This window comes from Lepisma saccharinum, chromosome 19 (assembly GCF_977018435.1).
Source record: "Lepisma saccharinum chromosome 19, izLepSacc3.1, whole genome shotgun sequence".
Classification (NCBI taxonomy): domain Eukaryota; kingdom Metazoa; phylum Arthropoda; class Insecta; order Zygentoma; family Lepismatidae; genus Lepisma; species Lepisma saccharinum.
Window position 1 is genome coordinate 70,354,530 of NC_139247.1, and position 21,308 is coordinate 70,375,837.

A 21,308-nucleotide genomic window follows, 5' to 3' on the forward strand; every position below is an offset into this window, starting at 1 on the left:
TAACAATAATAATACCACCACCAGACTAGCAAAGCACCTCAAGTTTAACAAACACAGGATCTAAAAAGTTTCAGTCAGGCATACAGTGCACACACTGACACTAAAATTAAAGAGACGCACACAATTATGCACTTTCCACACAATCTGAATATCGACAGTCAAGCACATCATGTTTGGCTTCCGCTATTGCAACAACTTAAATCTATCACACGCAGCAGAGGAACTGGCTACACCAGCACTTCTAGCAAGGAAACAACAGGAACCGGAAGTCAATTCAACAGTGAAGCAACGAGTTCCCAAGTGGATGGTGGCAGAGGTCCCCAAAATTAATAGAACATTAGCAAGTAAGTTTTGTGGAAATAATTTAGTAACTCACTTAAGTATTCTTATTATCAACCACGTTTTTTACTCCCCCTAACATGAATAAATAATAAAGTAAAAACGTACAATTATCAAGATGAATTTAACTTTGAATGTTATCACTTTTATTGCCATCTTATCGGAACTATTAGCGCCTCTCTATCAAAAAAACAAGAAAACACTGCTTGCAAATATGATTAAACACACCAGTTCGATCCATTTGTACTAAAATTCACAGAAAAAGGTGACGTGTGAACTTACCTGAGAGGAAATGTTTGCTTTGTTCATTAATATTGGCACGATTTATTCTAACATATACTAGCAAACTGATCAACAATTATCGAGTCCCGTGAGATGAAGTGCACCTTCTGTTCTCTCTCAGAAAATTTAAGGATAGATGTGAGTTTGTCTTAACAACCGAATACTACACAATGTACTATCGTTAACAAGGTTCAAATCTCCCACCTGCCGTTTGAATTCCGTATGCTTACAAGAACTGGCCTCAATCATGGCTGCTCGATCCCACAATGCAACAGTTTGTGACGTACGTGAAACACAGCTGTACGTATTGCTTCCATTGTAGAAATAATTCTCTTGTAGCTTAGCATTCTTACAAGCATGTAAACACAATTCTTGATGTAATGTTTTTGGAGAACACATGCTCCCTTCATCAGTGATTGTTCTTCCAAAACATTACATTTAATATTGTGACATTAAAAAAACTTCTTACATCTCATACCAGCAACATTCTTGTTAAAAACAACACTACACACACAAAGAAGTATGATGAAAGACACTTTAAGAGTTTGTCCAAGCTTTGATTACAATCTGGAATCACCATCAGGACTGGTAAAGAGATGGCGAAGGGGATGAGGTTGAGTTTCCGCTGACGCTACTTGCTGTGTTTGTTGGAAGATGTCATTGCGGTCTTGCAGCGTACGTAAGTTCCAGGTTCTTCCGGTTAATGGCTGAAGGAGACGTTATTTAACTTGACTATGTTATACCATGATAAATAAAGATTTCCACATAAATTGTCGTTGGTATAATACGGTCAAACTACCAAACTCATCTCCCTCATCAAGCTGGAACTCAACACTGCAAGACTGCAACGACATCTTCCGGTAGACAGAGCAAGCCAAGTCATCAAAACCTAAACTGCATTTTCTTCGCTGTCTCTCAACCATCCCTGACGATGACTCTGAGATGGTCAAAAACTCGGACCAACTTTTAATGTGTTGTTTTTAACAAGTATCAAAAATTGTGTTTATGTGCTTGTAAAAACCATCAACTACAAGAGAAATAATTCTTTGATACAGAACCGATTTCATTTCCTAAACAAGCCCAATCTTCCAGGTCAAAATATTGTATTCGTGACAACACTTGTTTACAATTCTGATATTCAATTTCTCATTTATTGTCATTCGTTCTAGACATATTTCCTACATTGCATAAACCAACTTCAAGTCACAAATGTTTGTTCGATATGAAACTGAAAAATATATCCAAGCAGCATTTCTACATTAAATACCAATAAAAAAATAGTGTGTGAAAAGTGCACTTTTATTTTGTATCTAAGGACAATGATGTTCCAAAAAACAAAAACACTGAAAAAAAAGTGCTTTCATACTAAAAAGTAAATTTAGAATTTAAGCCAGAAATTGTGATTCTATTCTAATGCAGGCAGAAGAAAAAAAATATTGAAAAGTGCAATGTTTTTAAACAAAGTCGAGGTAACGAATGTAAATAATCAAGAGTGCAGTAAGAAGAGTCAACCTAGAAGCACTGAAGCCTAAGGATTTTACTGCTAACAGTAGCTATGGAAGCACTATAGTTGGGTTACTAATCCATGCTACTCTTACTCACCAGAGTAGATCATGTCCAATGCTATGTCAAGGAAAATTGAGTACTTGTATTACAAAAGAGTAATTTACTACTATTTTAGAAAAAAATCTAAATACAGGGCATCTATAATTTATTGATCGCATTACAAATTGTTATACAATGGTGGTACATTAAAAGTCTGTCAGCAAACAGTTTATCATCATTATTATACTGCAAAATGTTGAATGAGAACTATTTGCAACACATAACACTGAATGCATTGTAAACTAAAATAGTCTTCACAGGGTGAAACTGCATTAAGTTACATTTAGAGAAATTTTGATATATGGGAGCTTTCACACCAAATTAACATGTGACAAGGCGAAAAGTGACAACCAACACATGTCACTTGCAAGCTAACCCTCCAGGTAATCAATGCAACTTTTCAAACCAAAGCAAACCGACAAGTTACTTGGCACTTGTTGCTTGCATGTCACTCAGACTGGGCTATTTTTTAAATGGCATGCATCGTGTCCGCTTGGTCTGTTGTTTGCACATGTTAAAACACATTGTACATAACAAAGTATGGCCAAACCAGTCATTAGTTTTCGCACCCAAGGCAGCATTTAAATGCTGAATTTAATGTAACTTTATCGTATCGTATGAGTATGATTATGGTTATGTTTGATCCATATCATTAATACAGTAAAACACACTGCATCAGTATGAATAATGCATTAAAAGTTTGTACAATGGAGTGAAAAGTGTCTTAAAGAGAAGGTACATAAAATTGAGATATTTTCCAGTAAATTGTACACAGCAAACATTTCATTTCTTTTTATTAAGATCTAAGTGGTGCACAGTGTTTCATTTCATTAATAGTTTACACAGGGGACTGTGTGATTTGTTTGTGTGATTAACGAATACTCTATTGGTACTGTCCAATAAAGATATACCAGTGTATTTGTTCACTGGTAAAATTGCCAATAATTATACAAAGCTGATACAGTGGACCCACAATTTTACCTTTTTCAAGAGACCAAGGTGAAAAACTTACATGAGTGAAAAAGTTAGAAACTGAGAAACTTTTATAGCAGCTTGCTCTATTGGGACCATGAAGATCAAATGTATGAGGGAAATCGTAAAATTTGGGAACGTAAAGTAACAGTTTCAACGTATTTTTATAAATAAGTAGGGTAAGGTAAAGTTCCCTGTGCATATAGCACCATGCCATGAAGGCACAATTTAGGGGATGTGGGGGTAGGGCCCCACACATTCTCGATCTTGGCCATTTTTAGGTGATGTGATTGGCAGCATGCTCTGGCTGCCTTTACCCCCAAGGGTTCCCCCAGATACCCACTGATTTCAGGTTGGGTGAGCCCCAGAGCCACTTTATGCAGAAGCAAGGTCAGAAAAAAGGGTCACCCACCCTGGGAATCTGCCATATTGTTATTCTTCTAATGAGTAACAGAGGCATTATTTATATTTCATGGTTGTCTAAAATGAATGTCAAAATACACACTACTTTCTCTAAAACAAAACTATATCATATAGGTTATGTTCCTTATTTCTGCATTGCAAATTTCATTGTTGTTTCAGTTTAACTTTGAAGGAGCAGTGGCTTCATTAACAAAGGCTACGGCATCTCTGATGCTGTAGTAAGCACTCACTACCATCTCCATCCAGGATGCCATAACCTATGTTACTGAAGGCACTGCTCCTTTAAAATTAATTGAAAAAGAAAAAAAAAACAATTTTTGCAATGTGGAAATATAGATCATCATCTACAGGGTGTTTCCGGGCTGATGATACAAACTTTCAGGGGTGATGGAGAAGGGCACATGTATCAATTTGAGATGACTTAGTCGAAATGACATAGCCGAAAGTTGTAAGCGAAAATCAGTGTATGAGGATGTAATACTTTTATTACCTGCACCAGTTTCACAAGCTGTTCCGTGGCCAGCTCGGTCACCTGATCTGACCCCACTTGATTTCTTCTTGTGGGGTCATGTGAAAAGTCTTGTATACGAGACATCTGTTGAGACTGAAGAGGATCTCCTGGCAAGAATTCTCGCTGCCTGTGACATTGTTCGAACGACCCCGGGACTGTTCCAACGGGTATGCTAGAACTTTGTGCAAAGATGTCAGGTCTACAGCGAAGCTGGGGGACGCCACTTTGAACACCTGTTGTGAATGTAGCAGCTTGTGAAACTTGTGCAGGTAATAAAAGTATTACATCTTCATACGCCGATTTGCGATTATAACTTTCGACTAAGTCGATTCCGCACCAGGGTTCCTTATCTCAAATTGAAACATGTGCCCTTCTCCATAATTCCTGAAAGTTTGTATCATCAGCCCGGAAACACCCTGTACATAATATTAAAACTGCATTTTCCATTACCACCATGAAAAAACTCATCAGTCCATCCTACCAAGCACTTGACAAAGCTTGCAGGGCATGAGTCTACGTCCAATCCACTGAACTATGATTTGCTCAATGAATCATTTGATAGTGACTCCTTCGTGTTTTAAACAAGAATGAACAAACTGTTGTTGACAGCCTTTGCAGTTGACACTGTATAACAATTTGTAATGTAAACAATCAATTACAGGCAACCTGTATATCAGAATTCTTGTATATAGATGAAATACTGTGTAATTTAGTTAAGAAATTTGACAAATTACAATAACACATTAGAGAGAAATATTAACATACAAGAAAAGGAATCATGACCAAAGTCATGAAATGATCTCTTATTACCCAATACCAAAATACAGGTGAAATTTTCTTTACTATTGTTAACTTCAATTATAGAGGAAAGTCTTTCCATGTTTAACATTTCTAGAAATGGAAACTTACAACAAAATGTCATTGGGACAACTGCATCTAAACACAACATACAAGTATTGATATTTATAGTTTGATAAACACATAGTGCTACACCATGCATGCATGCAATAGAAGCAAAAGTTTCAACACCTGACCATTAACTATGTTTACTTCCGACAAGATATTCTGTGAACTGTAAGTACCTTCTTTGAGACTGGCGAGACGACGTAACCACCACTCCTGCTTTGCTGGAATGCTGAGGAGAGTCATGTTGGAAACTTGGTCTGGGGGAGATACTTATGCCAGAGGCATCTGTGTCTGTACTGGCTCTCTTTCCTCCGGGGCGACGGCATGCATAATAACTCTGAAATATTACATTAATAACAATAACCAATTTGAAAGTGATTTTGCTCTAAGTAATATAAACTCATTCATTTTGGTAACACTCTTTCCAAAAATGTCCCGCACCCTGGCCATGTGGTCTAAGGCTTCATGCCTTGGGTTCTGGCTACTGGACACGTGTAGGTTCGAGTCTCCTGGGGGAAGCGTACCAACTTTTCTCCTGAGATTTCGACCAGTTCTCACCCACCATCGTGAGAAAATTGGGGAGCTAGGAATGAGTAATGTAGAAAACCTACAATGACTGGGGGTACGTAGTGCTAACCACATGTCACACCGTAACCAGGTAACAGTTGGGCTGAAAAGTTCGTAGGCTGACTCATAGATGGCGTTACTAGAATTAAATCCATGTGATTTTTACTTAGTACTAACCTTCAAAAGATACGTGTATAAATTTCACAGCTGCCGGATAATTAGTTCGTGAGATATAGCATTGTGAGTGAAGCAGCTTTTGTTATTGTGAAAAAATGGATAAAAAAGAATTTCGTGTGTTAATAAAGCATTGCTTTTTGGCGAAAAAAAATACTGTTGAAGCCAAGGCTTGGCTTGATAAACATTATTCGGACTCTGCACCAGGAAAATCAACCGTTGAGAAGTGGTTTGCTAAATTTAAACGAGGCGAAATGAGCATCGAAGACGATGCACGCAGTGGACGCCCCAAAGAGGCTGTTACCGACGAAAACATCAAAAAAGTCCACAAAATAATTTTAAATGATCGTAAAGTGAAGTTGATCGAGATAGCCGAGACTTTAAAAATATCAAAGGAACATGTTGGACATATTGTGCATGAATATTTGAACATGCGAAAGCTGTGTGCAAAATGGGTGCCGCGCGTGCTCACAATCGAGCAAAAGCAACAACGTTTTGATGATTCGGAGCAATGTTTAGGGATATTCAACCGTAATAAACACGAATTTTTCCGTCGATATATTACAATGGATGAAACATGGCTCCATAACTACACTCCAGAGTCCAATCGACAGTCAGCCGAGTGGACTGCACGTGATGAACCGAATCCAAAGCGTGGAAAGACGCAACAGTCGGCTGGCAAGGTTATGGCATCAGTATTCTGGGATGCGCATGGTATTATATTCATCGATTACCTAAAAAAGGGTCAGACCATCAACAGCGATTATTACATAGCATTGTTGGAGCGATTAAAGGATGAAATCACGAAAAAACGGCCCCATTTGAAGAAGAAAAAAGTGTGGTTTCATCAAGACAATGCACCGTGTCACAAATCAATGAAAACGAAGGCAAAGTTATATGAATTAGACTACGAATTGCTTCCCCATCCACCATATTCTCCAGATCTGGCCCCCAGTGACTTTTTCCTGTTTGCAGACCTTAAAAGAATGCTCGCTGGAAAGAAATTTAGCACTGATGAAGAGGTAATCGCCGAAACTGAGGCCTATTTTGAGGCTAAAGAGAAATCGTACTATAAAAATGGCATCGAAAAATTGTATGACCGCTATAATCGTTGTATCGCCCTCGAAGGCAACTATATTGAATAATAAAATCGAATTTTGTCACAAAAATATTTTTTACTATGTTAGCCTACGAACTTTTCAGCCCAACTGTTAGATGATTTCCCACCTCGGGTGAGTGTGTCAGTAGGATCAGGTGGCAGTGAGGCTGGCAGTTAGTAGGTAAGCCTGGGCCCTCAGTGGGCTGTTGCATCATGGGTTATTATTATTATTTTCCAACTATTTGTCTTGTCTGAATGCTAAGGTGAAAGAATTTCCATGCAATCACCTAAGGCAAGGAAGCTAGAATTTACTGCATGTCATGTTACATTTAGAACAGCCCCACTATATTGAAATTTTACATGTCTAATTGCACATGAAGACTTCAGTATTCTGGGTGTATTTTTGTATTAATTTGGAATGGAAGAGAAAGAAACAGAAGCAGGTGCAAGTGGAATTGATGTGGAATTGATGTAACTACATGCATTGTACCATGGCCAACATACAAACAATTTTTAGAAATCATTCAAGCTAAGCCAAGCTCTTGTTCCTTCTCATTTGTTGTAATACAATAATGTGAAGACTTATGCTATGCTACCAGAAACATAAATAAAACACATGCAAGTCTTCATTTATTACAATTAATGATCATTGATTGGGTGTAATTTGCAAGATAATATCTAGCAGAAAGTAACTGTAGAAGTAAGTTACAGCTACTTTTCCAAGTCCCAATAAGAGTAACTCAGTTTCTTTACAAATGAGTAACTGCAGCTCAGTTACTTTTTAAAGCAGGTAACTATAACTCAGTTACTTTTCAAATGAGTAACTGCAGCTGTTTCTTTTTGAAGCAAGTAACTAACTCAAATTACTTTTCAAATAAGTAACTGCAGCTGTTACTTTTTGAAGCAAGTAATTAACTCAAGTTACTTTTCAAATGAGTAACTAACTCAAGTTACTTTTCAAATGAGTAACTGCAGCTCAGTTACTTTTTGAAGCAACTAAGTCTCAAGTTAATTTTTAAATGAAAACCTGCAGCTGTTACTTTTTGAAGCAAGTAACTATGTATAACTGTTACTTTTCAAATGAGTAACTGCAACTCAGTTACTTTTTGAAGCAAGTAACTGTAACTCAATTACTTTTCAAATGAGTAACTGCAGCTGTTACTTTTTGAAACAAGTAACTAACTCAAGTTACTTTTCAAATGAGTAACTACAGCTGTTACTTTTTGAAGCAATTAACTCAAGTTACTTTTTGAAGCAAGTAACTAACTCAAGTTACTTTTTGAAGCAACAAACTAACTCAAGTTACTTTTTAAATGAGTAACTACAGCTCAGTTACTTTTTGAAGCAAGTAACTAACTGAAGTTACTTTTCAAATGTGTAACTGCAACTCAGTTACTTTTTGAAGCAAGTAACTGACTCAGTTACTTTTCAAATGAGTAACTACAGCTCAGTTACTTTTTAAAGCAAGTAATTATGACTCAGTTACTTTTTGAATGAGTAACTGCAGCTCAGTTCCTTTTTGAAGCAAGTAGCTATAAGTCAGTTACTTTTCAAATGAGTAACTGCAGCTCAGTTCCATTTTGAAGTAAGTAACTATAACTCAGTTACTTTTCAAATGAGTAACTGCAGCTCAGTTAATTTTTGAAGCAAGTAACTGTAACTCAGTTATTTTAAATGTAACTTTCTGAACCCTGGTTGGTATTATGTATGTGTGTGTTTTGATATAAAGTTGTTTCTCATGTTTTCAGGTGTTGACATCTCATATTGCAACACTGCTTTTTCACTCCATTCATTGATAAATTCACACGTGTATACGCTCATAGTATACCATGCAAACAACGAAGTTAAATATTTTGTAACTTTGGAACACCAATCTAACACTTTGTCTAACTTTACAGTGCATCTAGCAATTCTCTAAATGTTAGTGACAATACATTCGTATTATCATGTAATGTTAACTGGACATTATTAATTGTCCAGTGTTTTAAATTACACTTAGTTACACTACATTAACCTTTACACAAGTTGCATACCAGGTATCTAATAATTGTCTGTTACAATAATTACACTTAAAAACACTAGAAAATGGATAATATCCAATTAACATTGCATGATATTGGCAAAAAAGTTATATTTGTTGATTCCTAGACATTAATAAAAACAGATATGACCCACAACTGCCTCTAAATTGTAAACTCAAATACAGTAAATTAGGAGTAACTTGCTTTCAGATCATTTGCTTCTGGCAGTACAACTCACCTGTATTACAGCTGAAGTAAGGTTAGTTGTGGTGATGGAGGCAGATCGAGACCCTGCTCTGCTGTCCGAAGGAAGTTCCTGTTGAGTGTCCTCCGCTTCTTGCTCTCCGCTCCCTTCTGGCTCTCCCTTACTGCTAGGATGACTCTGAAAATACAACCACTATGTCAATTTTTGACACAACATTGCTAATGGACACATCACGTATTTTTAATAGTTTGCTTGCCATTTATAATTGAAACTGCATTAAACAGTTATCACTTAACTAAACTAAAGGCAGCAAGTGACTATGATGTAAAAAAGCCTGTTTTGAAACTTCAATCAATTCTTACAAATTATAACATGAAAATTTCAGAGGAGAAAACAAAGTCGATGGCAATAAATGGTAAAAAAAACTTGCTAGAGTGACAATACTGATAAACAAAAAATAATTGAACAGGTAAAAGACTTGTATATTTTGGAAGTTATATCGTGTCATGCCCTTAGGTATGAGGGATCGAACTGGGTTGATGTAGCTCTCTGATCATTCATCCTCATTTATTGAGCAACTCGCTATTCATGGCAAGCTTGATGGTAAGGTGCAAGAGGTACTAACTACACACATATGAATGGCAAACACACAACACTTGAGTTTTAAACCCCCAAAGATTGGATCAGCTTGGCTAAAGGAAAATGGTATACCTGTCTCTGCATGGCAGCTGAAGTTCTGCAAAATATGGTTATGGTTGTGACTGTACAAAGAGTCTGACTTGCGACTTGCATTAACACGTTCTTCCTCCAATCGTATTTCTCCCACTCTCCATCTAAAGCTCATAATTGACTGCCCAATGCTCGTACTAAAACTGAACCCTGACCCCCATCCTCCCAGACATTTATTCCAATTGAATTTACTCAATAATGCTTAGTCAGTTACCTGTAGTCTCTTCCTTGATTGCAATTGTTTACACCGGTTTGCAACAATAGCGATCAAGGAGGCTCGGCAATGCCTGACAAGACATTCCTTAGATGTTCTTGGATTTGGAGTTCTTTGTACTTTGCATTTTCAAAGATTCTACAGATAGTTACGATATTTCAGTCTGAACACCAAAAAGATGTAGCCCGACAATGTGGCCGAGTGGTTAGCACATTGCGCTGCGATGCCAAGGGTCCCGGGTTCGAATCCCGGTGGGGCTTGGTTGTTTGTGAATGTCCATTCATCAATTTCATCATTTCATCACTCATCCCCATCTTCGCAAATTAGCCAAGAGGCACAAAACGCGAAGTAAAATAAACTAAATCAATCAATCAACCAAAAAGATGTTGAGAAAAAATTAATAATATGTGATAGATTAAATGGAATTTTGAAAAGAAATTTTGGAAAACAAATGACTAACTAACTAACTAACTCTCTAGCCTTCTTAAACCCGAAGGTTCATGGCTGCAGCAACACAGGCCTTCCATCTTTCCCTATCTTGAGCAAGTTCTATATACTCTTTTCCATACCTCCGGAATATTTTACCTTGGGAACATCCATGGCCTTATATTGCTGTTTCTTGACATTTTTTTTACAGTGCAGAGTTGTCAGCTCTACGCCTAACCCCCAATATGAATGGAGGAACTTGGAAAACAAATGAGAAAAGAAATTCAAATTAGACACCATAAGATAATTTCGAACCCAGCTCTTCTATATGGTAGTGAAAGTTGTACTCTTCATCAATATGATAAAAGTAGAAGAAATTATTCACAAATGAGATTTTTGAGGTCTTTAAGTTGAGTAAGTCTATGGAGAAACAGCCTTTCATGGGTCAAGCCTGGGCAGGTATCGGTAGTTTTTCAGCACATCAAGTCCTACTGCATCTGTTACCTGAGTTTCTAGTCTGGAAGTTTACTACTGTTTGTTTCAAGTAGACTGCTATTGCTCTACAGTGGTGGGTAAGGATTGAAATTTTCAAACTCTCAGCAGGGATTGAATCTAAGTCTGTTTTAATGAAATGTTCCAATCCTGTGTTGTTACAAGCAAAGAGACCATGTGCTGAAGGATCTGTACTTGTAATGGGCACCTTCCCATCATCTGGTCTCTGCTGCAAAGGATCAGCCCTTCTACGGGCTACACTGCCTGTGGCTGGTTTCTGCTGGGATGTAACTGCCTTGGTAAGGGATCTGTTGATATCTTTAATGTTGTAATGAGGAACATTTTCCCTTATAATAGTGTTATCCCTTCAAAAAACTACTTCAATCATGTTCGTGCAATGCCCTTGAAATAATTAACACTATTACTGTGACTGAAATGAAATTATACAAGTGAAATATATAATTTTTAGTTGACTCATTTTTCAGAGGGTGGAGTGTGCCCCCCCCCCCCCTCTCCTTCCAGATGTCAATGTATAAATGCCGTTTGAACTACACTTGCAGCAAGTCCATTTATTGAAACGAATGCCTAGTAAGTTGCAATATTTATGTCACAATACAAGTACAAAAGACAAATAGGAATCTGTTGCTGTATTAATCTAATAAGAACCTAACTTTGAGACTTCAATAAGCAATAAGAAAGTTTCCATGCACAATCTTTTAATGCAACATGTCTTTTATGTGCAATTTTTACTTTTGTGCTCCCTTCTTGATACTTGGTACGAAGATTGAAATGAGGTAAAGGGGAACAAGCTTTGTCCATTAGTAAATCGTGTTCCTCATGCCATTCCTCCCATCAAGAAGTCATATTAAGTTGACTTCACAGTCATCTCACAGATCATCATTTGCTGCAAGGGCTACACACTCTGCTGTGCCATACTTGTAAGTGTTGTAAGTGGTTAGCACATCCTTCTCGAACGTGTGAATTTTAATTTCTTCGGACACACTTTTAACCATGGTAGGTCAGTCCTTAGGGCATCTGACTACCATGCGAGAGACCCAGGTTTGATCCCTGCCAGGGGAGAATCTGTTCAAGCAGCTCCGGCACCCACCAAGTGTCGTATAAAGTGGGTACCTGGAGGAAACTCTGGGGAATAAAGGCAGCCAGAGGCATGGTGCTGATCACATCACCCCCAGCTCGGCCGAGATCAAGAAAGTGTGGGGCCCTAACCCCACACCACCTACATGCTTTCATGGCGTGGTTCAAAGTACAGGGGAGGACTTTACTTTTATACTTTTAACCTTCCAAATAATTTATCGTCCATGTTGGGAGACCATAACAGTGTTTCAACTAATGTTCTTAGATTTCTGAGAATCATGGGCCTCCTACACTGTCTCCGAGAAGTTTTTAGTGTCTCCTTGTCTTTTAATGGGATGTGTGTCTTGTGCAGGTAACTTTACATCCTTGCACTTTTAACTTTTTTTCAAGGGACTTTATACACTCCCTTTTTTTAAACTCTCAGGTAAGGTTTTTCATAAGGAGATGTTTCTCCATATACGGTATGTCTCAAATTAATGTATACATATATACACATTTTGAAACAAATTATATCAGTAATTAAAGCAGATAAATGTACAATTTTTGTGGTCAATAATTCAGAAGGCAGTGAAAAACTTAGCAACGCTTTCATATGTTATAGGCATTATAAACAAACATGGCGTAGATGCAGATATCTTTTGATCAACGTCTGGAAAACTGAAAACATGATTGAGGTTCAATGACGCTGGAGAGTTGAATTTGGAACACAAGCACCAACAAGGATAACAATTACAAGAATCCAAGATCATTAGCAACAATACAGTCGGTATGTTGCTCTGTTCTCTGTAGTCGTTAACGATGCATTGTGGCAGAAGGTTGCCATTTTGAACATTTACAGCCTTAACGTACACAACACAACAAAAATTGTATATCTATCTGCTTTAATTACAGAGAGAATCCATTTCAAACAGCGTATATTTTAATTTGAGACACACTGTACATTGAAGAGTACAAAATAGTCATATGTGCCAATGCACCCAAAAAGTTTTAATTAATTCTTTCTTTTATTATCCAAGAGCCACTGATTGTACGTACCTGCACAGGCCTTATGACAGTCACTTGAGGTTTCTGTTTGAGTGTTTCTGCCTCTTGATCATCCCTTGCACTTTTATCTTCTACCTCTTCCTGCAGATGCTCAGTCTCTTGCTTGTTCTCATCTGAGTTGGACCCAACCAGTGTCACAGAGCTTAAGTTACTCGGAGACGATGGAGCACTTATTGTTGTGTCTGAAACAGAAAGCACAGCATATATTTGCAGTGGTGATGAAAAATAACAAGTTATGGAAAATCAGTGCATACATGATGAAAAAGCAAATTAGGGATGGGAACAGTTAATCGGTACTGTTTCGGTATCGGATGATATAGGCACATCGGTTTATCATTAAAATTACTGTTTATTTTACGATCCGATATATCTTTAAATATCTTGCAACTTGGTGCAAAATTCTGCCATTTTGTTATAATTTTTATGGATAATCTCCATGTCCAACTTTTAAAAAAAGTAAATGTCTATATATGCAATTAAATTGCTATCCAAGTGTCGTAAATTATTGACAATTTAGAGGAATCTCATTCCAACTATCAAGCTGGCTCTGTACTACTTCTTCCCTGATATTACTAAGTCATCAGCGAACACCAGGGCCTTCATCTCTTCCTCTCCTATCTTCTTCCCCACCTCTTCGTTAATTGCATCCACTGTAATTATGAAGAGCAGTGGGGAAATAGCACTTCCCTGTTTTAGTCCATTACTTATATTGAACCACTCCGTTCTTCCCACTGCACAGTGATCCGGAATGTTGAAGAAAACGGCAAAAATCAGGAGCTCGCTATTTTACTCCTGAATCCATTCAAATGTGTATTATTGTCATTTTTAAGGACAAATGAACACTTTACGTGCAATTATTGAGATTATTATTAAAAATATAGTTTATTTAACATTTGGGAGCACAGCGAGACATTTTGAAGACTCAACACGTTCTCTGATACAGATTAAATCATAATAATGTTAATAATTATAAAAATATTAATGATAATAATAGTAAAACATATTGTTACAATGCATTTTATGCACAATAAATGTATAACGTCATTAAGACAAATACTTTCTACCAAATCACTTTCAGGATAAACTAATGTCTCTCAAGGAATTAAATAATATTTATATTATTTCGGAATGCCAAGATGTATTTACAAACTTTAAAAACTGGTAATTAAAAATTAAAGCAACATGGTAGAAGCAACTAACTTAGTAATCAGAACTGCTGCTGCTGGCTGCCATCCCCATCAGATTCATCGCTGCTGCTGTCTAATTCTTGTACTCGCTGAGGAGGAAGTGGCAACTACAGAAGTTTGATTACGTCAGCGGATAACGATTCACTGGTCTTCCGTGGAAGCTGCCAAATTGTTGATATTAAGGGATCAGTTGACAGCAAAAGTCTTAGGAATACATCCTCATTTGCTGTAGCTCTTGAGAATTTCCTAGCGTGGTGCAGTCTGAAATATTTGACATCCTTATTCCTTGCTTCCTGTGCTTCTTCAGACATTTGTCCTATGGCAGCAGGGCTGCTGAAATAATTGCAGCCCCGTGAAGGAAGATTTTGTGAATTGAAGCTGGCATGTAGTACCATGGGTACATATCTACATGCAACTTTGTGGTCTCCAACGCATAGTCCTCAAAGGATATTTCAGACACATCATATCTACATATGACAGCTCTAAGTATATTTGCTAATTGACAGATGAGATTTTCATCAACTCCCGTTACAGAAGCAGCTAGAGATGGATTTTTGAAAAATATTCACGCTGTGTTACCATCAATGCTGGTTCCACTTCCTCCCACTCTTAAATAAGCAACAAGCAAGCCCATTTCTCTTTTTATTTGTGCTTGAACTTTTCTTTTCCTGGCCAGAAACAATTTCTTATCTTCTGGATCCTGTACCTGCCACTTTTTCACATCTAAACCAATAAGATCAATGGAGTACACATTCCAAGGAACGAATCCAGGCATGCAGGGTGGATAGGCCGAACTGGAAAGTGCTTGTATCTGAAGCTCTTTTAACTGCCTCATTGATAGGGGCATGCATATTTCGTTTTTGACGAAAAAACGAAATTTGAAAAAACATATTATAGTGTTAATTTTTTATGTTTTTGAAAGGTGTAAGATGCATTTTGTGACCATGTTTTGTCACGAAATAATGCGAAATGAACTGCAAAAAGCGAAATTAACTCTTAAACACGAAATTTAGGGTTTATTCACCGACGCGGCATCTTCTGAGGTCTGAATTATCCTGAGAGTTATGCAATTCCCGGAAAATTGATTAATTCTGCTGTTAATATTGGAGAAACAAAAATTGACTCCTTTACACAGAAATAAACTTAATACTCGGATAACTACATCAATGGGCTATTAGAAGTGAAATGTTAATTCTGTGGAATAAGTGTAGTTTTCAAATCAAATTTAGGATTATATTCACAATTTTAAAACCAAAATGTCTTTTTATATACCACTTTTGATCCAATTTTTCACCGCTATAACACCGATATTTTATTTTATTTACTGCTTTTGAACCCGAAATTGACTCAGTTTTTATACCGAAATTTTGCTTTTTTATTTACCAAAAATATGTGCCTCTACTCATTGATGTCATTCATTGTTTTAGGCGTAGCTTCACAAAAATAACAGGTCTGTGATGAAGGAGTGTCTGTGAAGGAGCTGCATATCTTGCCGTCAATCATGGTCATTTGAAGAGAGTGACTAATTCTGATATCTTGACCTGTGCTAGTCGTGGTTACTTTTGGCTGAAGAGTTTGCATTTGATTTTCCACATATATTTTTTTCTTCAACTGGCAATTCCTTTCTCTCTTTTTTCCATTGGATCCTAATTGGTCTGCAATATCTAGGTGACGACGGTCGTGGATTTTGCCATATTATCATTTTTCTTCACTTTCATTCCTGTAGTACAACTGAGGATAAGAAAAGGTGACTGTCACTCAAATTTTGAGCAAAAAACCTTTGTTTATATTCAGAATGTCCACTGCTACCATCACACCTCCATTTAGAAAGCAATATTAAGTTATCAGGTTGCAAATTTTTTAAAGTTACTAGAATTGCATGTTGTAATTCAACTATATGCCACGTGGTATGATCCAACAAGCTCAACAACTGTACCTCTGCCGAAGATTCACAGAAAATCATAGTCCTTTGTTGGGTAACAATGTTCTTTGCTAGGATACGGTTATATGAAGGATATATATTAGCATGCTTTTCTTTTGCCTGTTTTCTGATAAGCTTATATTGCCTTTGGCTTAAATTAGCTTCAATAATTAATGAAATAGCTTCATCTTCAGTGTAAGACTTTACTTGAAAGTGTGATTTTGAAAGATTTCCAAACTCTGAGAATTTTCTCTGCTCTTGTTGGAGTGGTTAACACAGCTTCATTCACTAGTTCTGATGCATTTATGTCTCCTTCTCTCTTTAAATGCACTTTGGTTGCAAATCCAAGTTCCTTTGACGTATTATCCCTGCAAAGTTCTTCAGCTTTTCGCTTTTTTACTTCTTTATTCAAAATTTACAGTAGGGCATCCTCTTTGTTTTTCAGAGTGCACGTGAGTCGAAGAAAATTCAACTAAAAACACCTCATTCTTTTGAAGCCAGTTGAAATTATTTTTAAAGAAATGTGTCTTCTATTCGGCGACACTTTTCAAGTTTTTGAAACAATTTGCTGCAGAACCGTGACACATCTACATGAATGGTCTTAATATCTTCTTCTGAGATATGGTCAACATTAATAGACTATAACACAAAGTGAAACAAGTGATTAATCTGATCATTCCTTCCTTCACCATTTTTATCACGAAGGACATTGTATACTTCCCCTTTTGTCTTGTGTAATTCCATAATGCATCACGGTTAATTATTCATACTTGAAGAGTTATTTGAAAAGTGACACGCACAATCTGCTTTCTGGCACTTTTCAGTTCACCCACTGAATTACTGGCCTTGTGGGAATCAGGAAGAATGTCCACACAAAACGCTCTTATTTATACATCAGATTTGTTGATGAATAAACTAGACGATGCTAATGTTGTTTACTCCTCCAATGAATTTTACATTAATTTACTATTTCTTAGTAGCATTTAAAAGAATAAAACGTTTTCTGTTTTTTTAAATCAAGATATCAAACAGAAAAATCTTTAAATTTACAATGACAGTAAAATTATTAAATATTTCAAGCAATAAAAATGATCTAGACGTTTCAGTAAGGTGGTTAGAAAGTGCATAAGCGACTAGGGCGACACCACAGTACTTATCTGCAAGGTCATGCATTCACATCGTAGCACTAGTTTACAAATAAGCTAAAGTTGTAAAAAATAGCAAAAAGTAGCAAAACTTTTCTCCCGTGCTCTTTTCACAATACTTTAAAGTATCCTTTGCTTTAAAAACAGTCAGCAGCAAAAGGTATGTTAACTCAAGATAACTTTGATATTTTGAAGTCAAAAATAAAAGCATTATATTTTATTTAAATTCAAATGTGTGTTCTCTTTCTGTGTATTCTTAGAAACTTGTGAGTCTGCCTAACACAATTATAATGTCCAATAAAAAAAATATTGCAACGAGTCTTAAAAGTACAAAATATAGTCCGAAATTTCCATTTTCACGAACTGCCATTTTGAGGCCCAAAAACAATAATAGATAATGATTTAGAGAAAAAATTCTCTGGCAGTTTAATGCTCCGTTTAGTTGTTAAGTGAAGTGTTCATGTTTTATCCCCTTACCGGAAAGTCAAAATTAGTATTTTTGCAGACATTTTTGCATTCTGGATCACTGTGCACTGGTGTCTTCACAAAGCTCTGGCCATTCCTTTCCTACATGTTCTTCCAAGTCTTCTTCAAATTCTTCTTTCTCCTCCCTTGTACATCCTGTTTGTTGGGCATACACTTGAATTATTTCTATTACTTACATAAATTTTTAATTTTATTATTCTGTCATTTACCCTTTCTACTTCCTCACTTATTCCACTTCTGACTACAAATCAAACCCCACTTCTCCTGCCCTCTTCACTACCTGCCCAGTATAGTTTATACTCTTTCCTCAATTTCATTTCTCTTCTTCCTTTCCATTTTGTTTTGCTCATTCCAAAGATGTCGATTCCTCTTCTCTCCATAAGATCCACAATTTCTTCAGTCCTTCAACAACTTCTTCAATTTTGTATGTTTTCAGCTGTCAGCTACAACCTGTCACAGCCTACACCTGGGTGGTGAGCTGCCACCTGTGGGTTCTCAGGTACACCCTTGTTTTCTGTCGGGGTTCCAACTCCCTTAGCCTTTCTGGATCACTCCAGGCCCACAAGGCAGTTGGGCAAACACTTTTATGGTGGTGTTTATTTGCCATGACACCAGGCTGTCGATGGGTATCTGTGGTATTTGCCAAGTGTGTCCATGCCACTCGACACCCTCCACACTCCTTGCTGTCTAGGTCCGGGACTGTTTATTTGGGTTTCCCCTTATTCACAGCTTCCCTTCATATCTGGGGAAGGTTTGACTATCTGCCACCTGTGACCCATCCAGTAGCTGAAGCTCGCACTGTTTTGTTTCTTTATATCCAAAACCCACAGAAATACAGTGGAACCCCTATGTTATATTTCTTGGTTTTTACATTTTCCCACACTATACATTCAATTTTCATGGTTCCAACAGAACAAAATAATATAAAATTTTCCTCGATCTTACATTTTCCTGCACTTTAAGTTGTTTCACTTTGCTCCCCATAAAAATGTGAATTCAAGGTTCCACTGTTTCTTCACTTTCATGTTTATAGAACTATTTATAACTTAATTGAGGTGCTGGAAATTTCATAGTGAAGTAAATTAGTGAAAAATTCTGTTATGTTGTTTTTCTGCTACTTCTGGCTAGTAGCAACAATAAAGATGAAATTGATGTCTAGGCTGAGATTCAAACCTGGGAACTTCAGTAGTGAGATCCAAAGTCAACAACTTAATGTGCTCAGTTACCACGGTTATTTTATGAATATAAACATATAATTTATGTGTCATGGTTTCTTTAGTCACCTGTTCACATGCATTAACCACTTACCTGATTAACCCGAGTTAACTCGGAATTTGTTTTTGCTTTACATATTATTTACCCGAGTTATCTCGTTAAAATCGTGCAACTGCAGTGCACTTTTCTGCCTACCCGGACAGACTTGTTTGAGCTTTAAAAGGTGTTAATTCCCATTTTGGCCACTAGATGGAAGGTGTAGATAGCTTGCTGGCATCTACCGGATTCCCATGACACTACGTAGTTGTCACCTTTCCAGTGGTACTTGTGGTCGTTGTGTGAGTGTAGTGCCAAAACTTACAGAGCGTTTTTGTGTTGGGAATACATTCTGTTCATGTTTTAGTGTTTTCCATCGTGTGAAGAACGACAAGATGAGTGACGACAAGCTTAGACAACAGTATAGAGGAGGAGGAGGAGGAGGAAATGGATGTGAGTGAAAGTGATACAACAGTGGACAGTGTGTGTACTGATGAGACAGATACAGATAATTGTGGTGGTGTACAGTCGCCTTCCAAAATCTTTGCTTTGGTATATGATTTGTTGGGAAAGGGGTACTGTTTGACAATGGACAATTATTATAACTCACCAAAACTTGCATATCTGTTGATTTCTAAAAAGACTGATGTATTTGGAACACTGAAACGCAGTAGGAAAGATCTACCACAGGCTCTAAGAACAGCCAAATTGAAGAAAGGTGATGAAGTAGGGTTGCAATGCGGCAAAGTGACAGTCATGAAATGGAAAGATAAGAAGGATGTGACATTGTTGTCAACCATCCATTCTGTTGAAATGATGACTGTAACACAACGTCACAAAGCAAAAATTACACCACGAGTGGTGGTCGATTACAACAACAAAATGCGTGGTGTTGATCACCATCTTGCTTCGTACGCCACACCAACGAAGCATGGCAAAAAGTATTATAAAAATATTTTCTTTCATCTGTTGGATCTGTCTCTTTGGAATTCAACATTAAAATGTGAAGACATTTTATTTTCCACAGTTTATATGCTATTTTGAAACATTTGTAGTACTTTCCATGTATGTACGAGTTAACTCGGGTTAATAATTATGGAGGTTTTTTGAATAGTTTGGTAACCTTATTTGACCCCAAAAATAGAATTTCATTACTGTTCCTTAATTGCCGATATCGGTACATTACAAACACACAATAAAAAAAATGTGTAAAATATAGATCACTTTTGGGAAAATAATGTGTCAGGCAAGTGGTTAATTAAGGAAGCTATTCAGCCATTCATGATCTCCATGGAATATTTGCAATTTTATATGGGTCAGTGGAATATTAATTATTGGTAAATTTTATATATAAATTATTGGTAAATTTTAATTTTATATCAGCACTTTATTGGTAATGGAAAAAACATGCCAGGCCATCCTTATTATTTATCACTGAAGAAATTTAAATCAGTTTTCTTAAAGTTATTAGCCTCATCCCTCACAAATTTGGCTTTGTAATGAAACTAAAATGACATCAAATCACAGATTCTGTAATTATAATTATAACTAAGAACTTTTATTCTTTTGGTGGCTAAATATCTTTAACTTGCTCAACATTTCGATGTCTTTTCTCAAGAGCTAAGACTAAAGTAAAATCTGATGTCAGTTACAAAACATAATAGAGAGCAATATTATAACAATTATGGTACAAGACAGTATGTAATCAGCAAATAAAGAAATGAAAGTTCTTATTTATAATACAGAGTCCGTCAAAAAAATGTATACACAATTTAACGAACACTAATTCTTTATAGTGTGTTAGTACTGCTCTAAATTACATATCTGTTATGTCATAATATTTATGACATAAACAGAAATAAACATCTCAAGATTGGAACTTCATAATTAATATATTAAAACTTGTAACAAGGTGGATTACATTACTAAAACTTAAATCATCCATAAGACACATAAAAGATGCATAATCGTTGCTATGCACAGACTATGTACATTGGCCATAACTGCTAGTTCACCATATACAATAATATATTTTATAATACATATCAATATCAGATGTTTAATACAAGCTTTCTGCACCTGTTCACAGATTTAATACAATTGTCCTGCACCTTCATGTTAAGTTACTTGAGGTGTTCAAAATGGCTACCGGCTGAAATTTCTTAACGAAGATCCCCCAGGAGATTGACTGCCTTGTCAACATGAACGTGAGGA

General features: G+C 36.6%; 1 protein-coding gene across 1 annotated transcript in view; it reads right to left on the reverse strand.

Annotated features, from left to right (window-relative positions):
• Positions 1–21,308, reverse strand: part of LOC146003054 (ras-specific guanine nucleotide-releasing factor 1-like) — a 501,359-nt gene that overhangs the window by 15,770 nt on the left and 464,281 nt on the right. Inside the window, exons 18-21 of the mRNA XM_083141219.1 lie at positions 13,096–13,286; positions 9,138–9,281; positions 5,215–5,375; positions 2,224–2,244 (exon numbers count right to left, since the gene is read on the reverse strand). Coding sequence (XP_082997345.1) covers positions 2,224–2,244; positions 5,215–5,375; positions 9,138–9,281; positions 13,096–13,286 — 517 coding nt within the window. The remainder of the gene's footprint in view (positions 1–2,223; positions 2,245–5,214; positions 5,376–9,137; positions 9,282–13,095; positions 13,287–21,308) is intronic.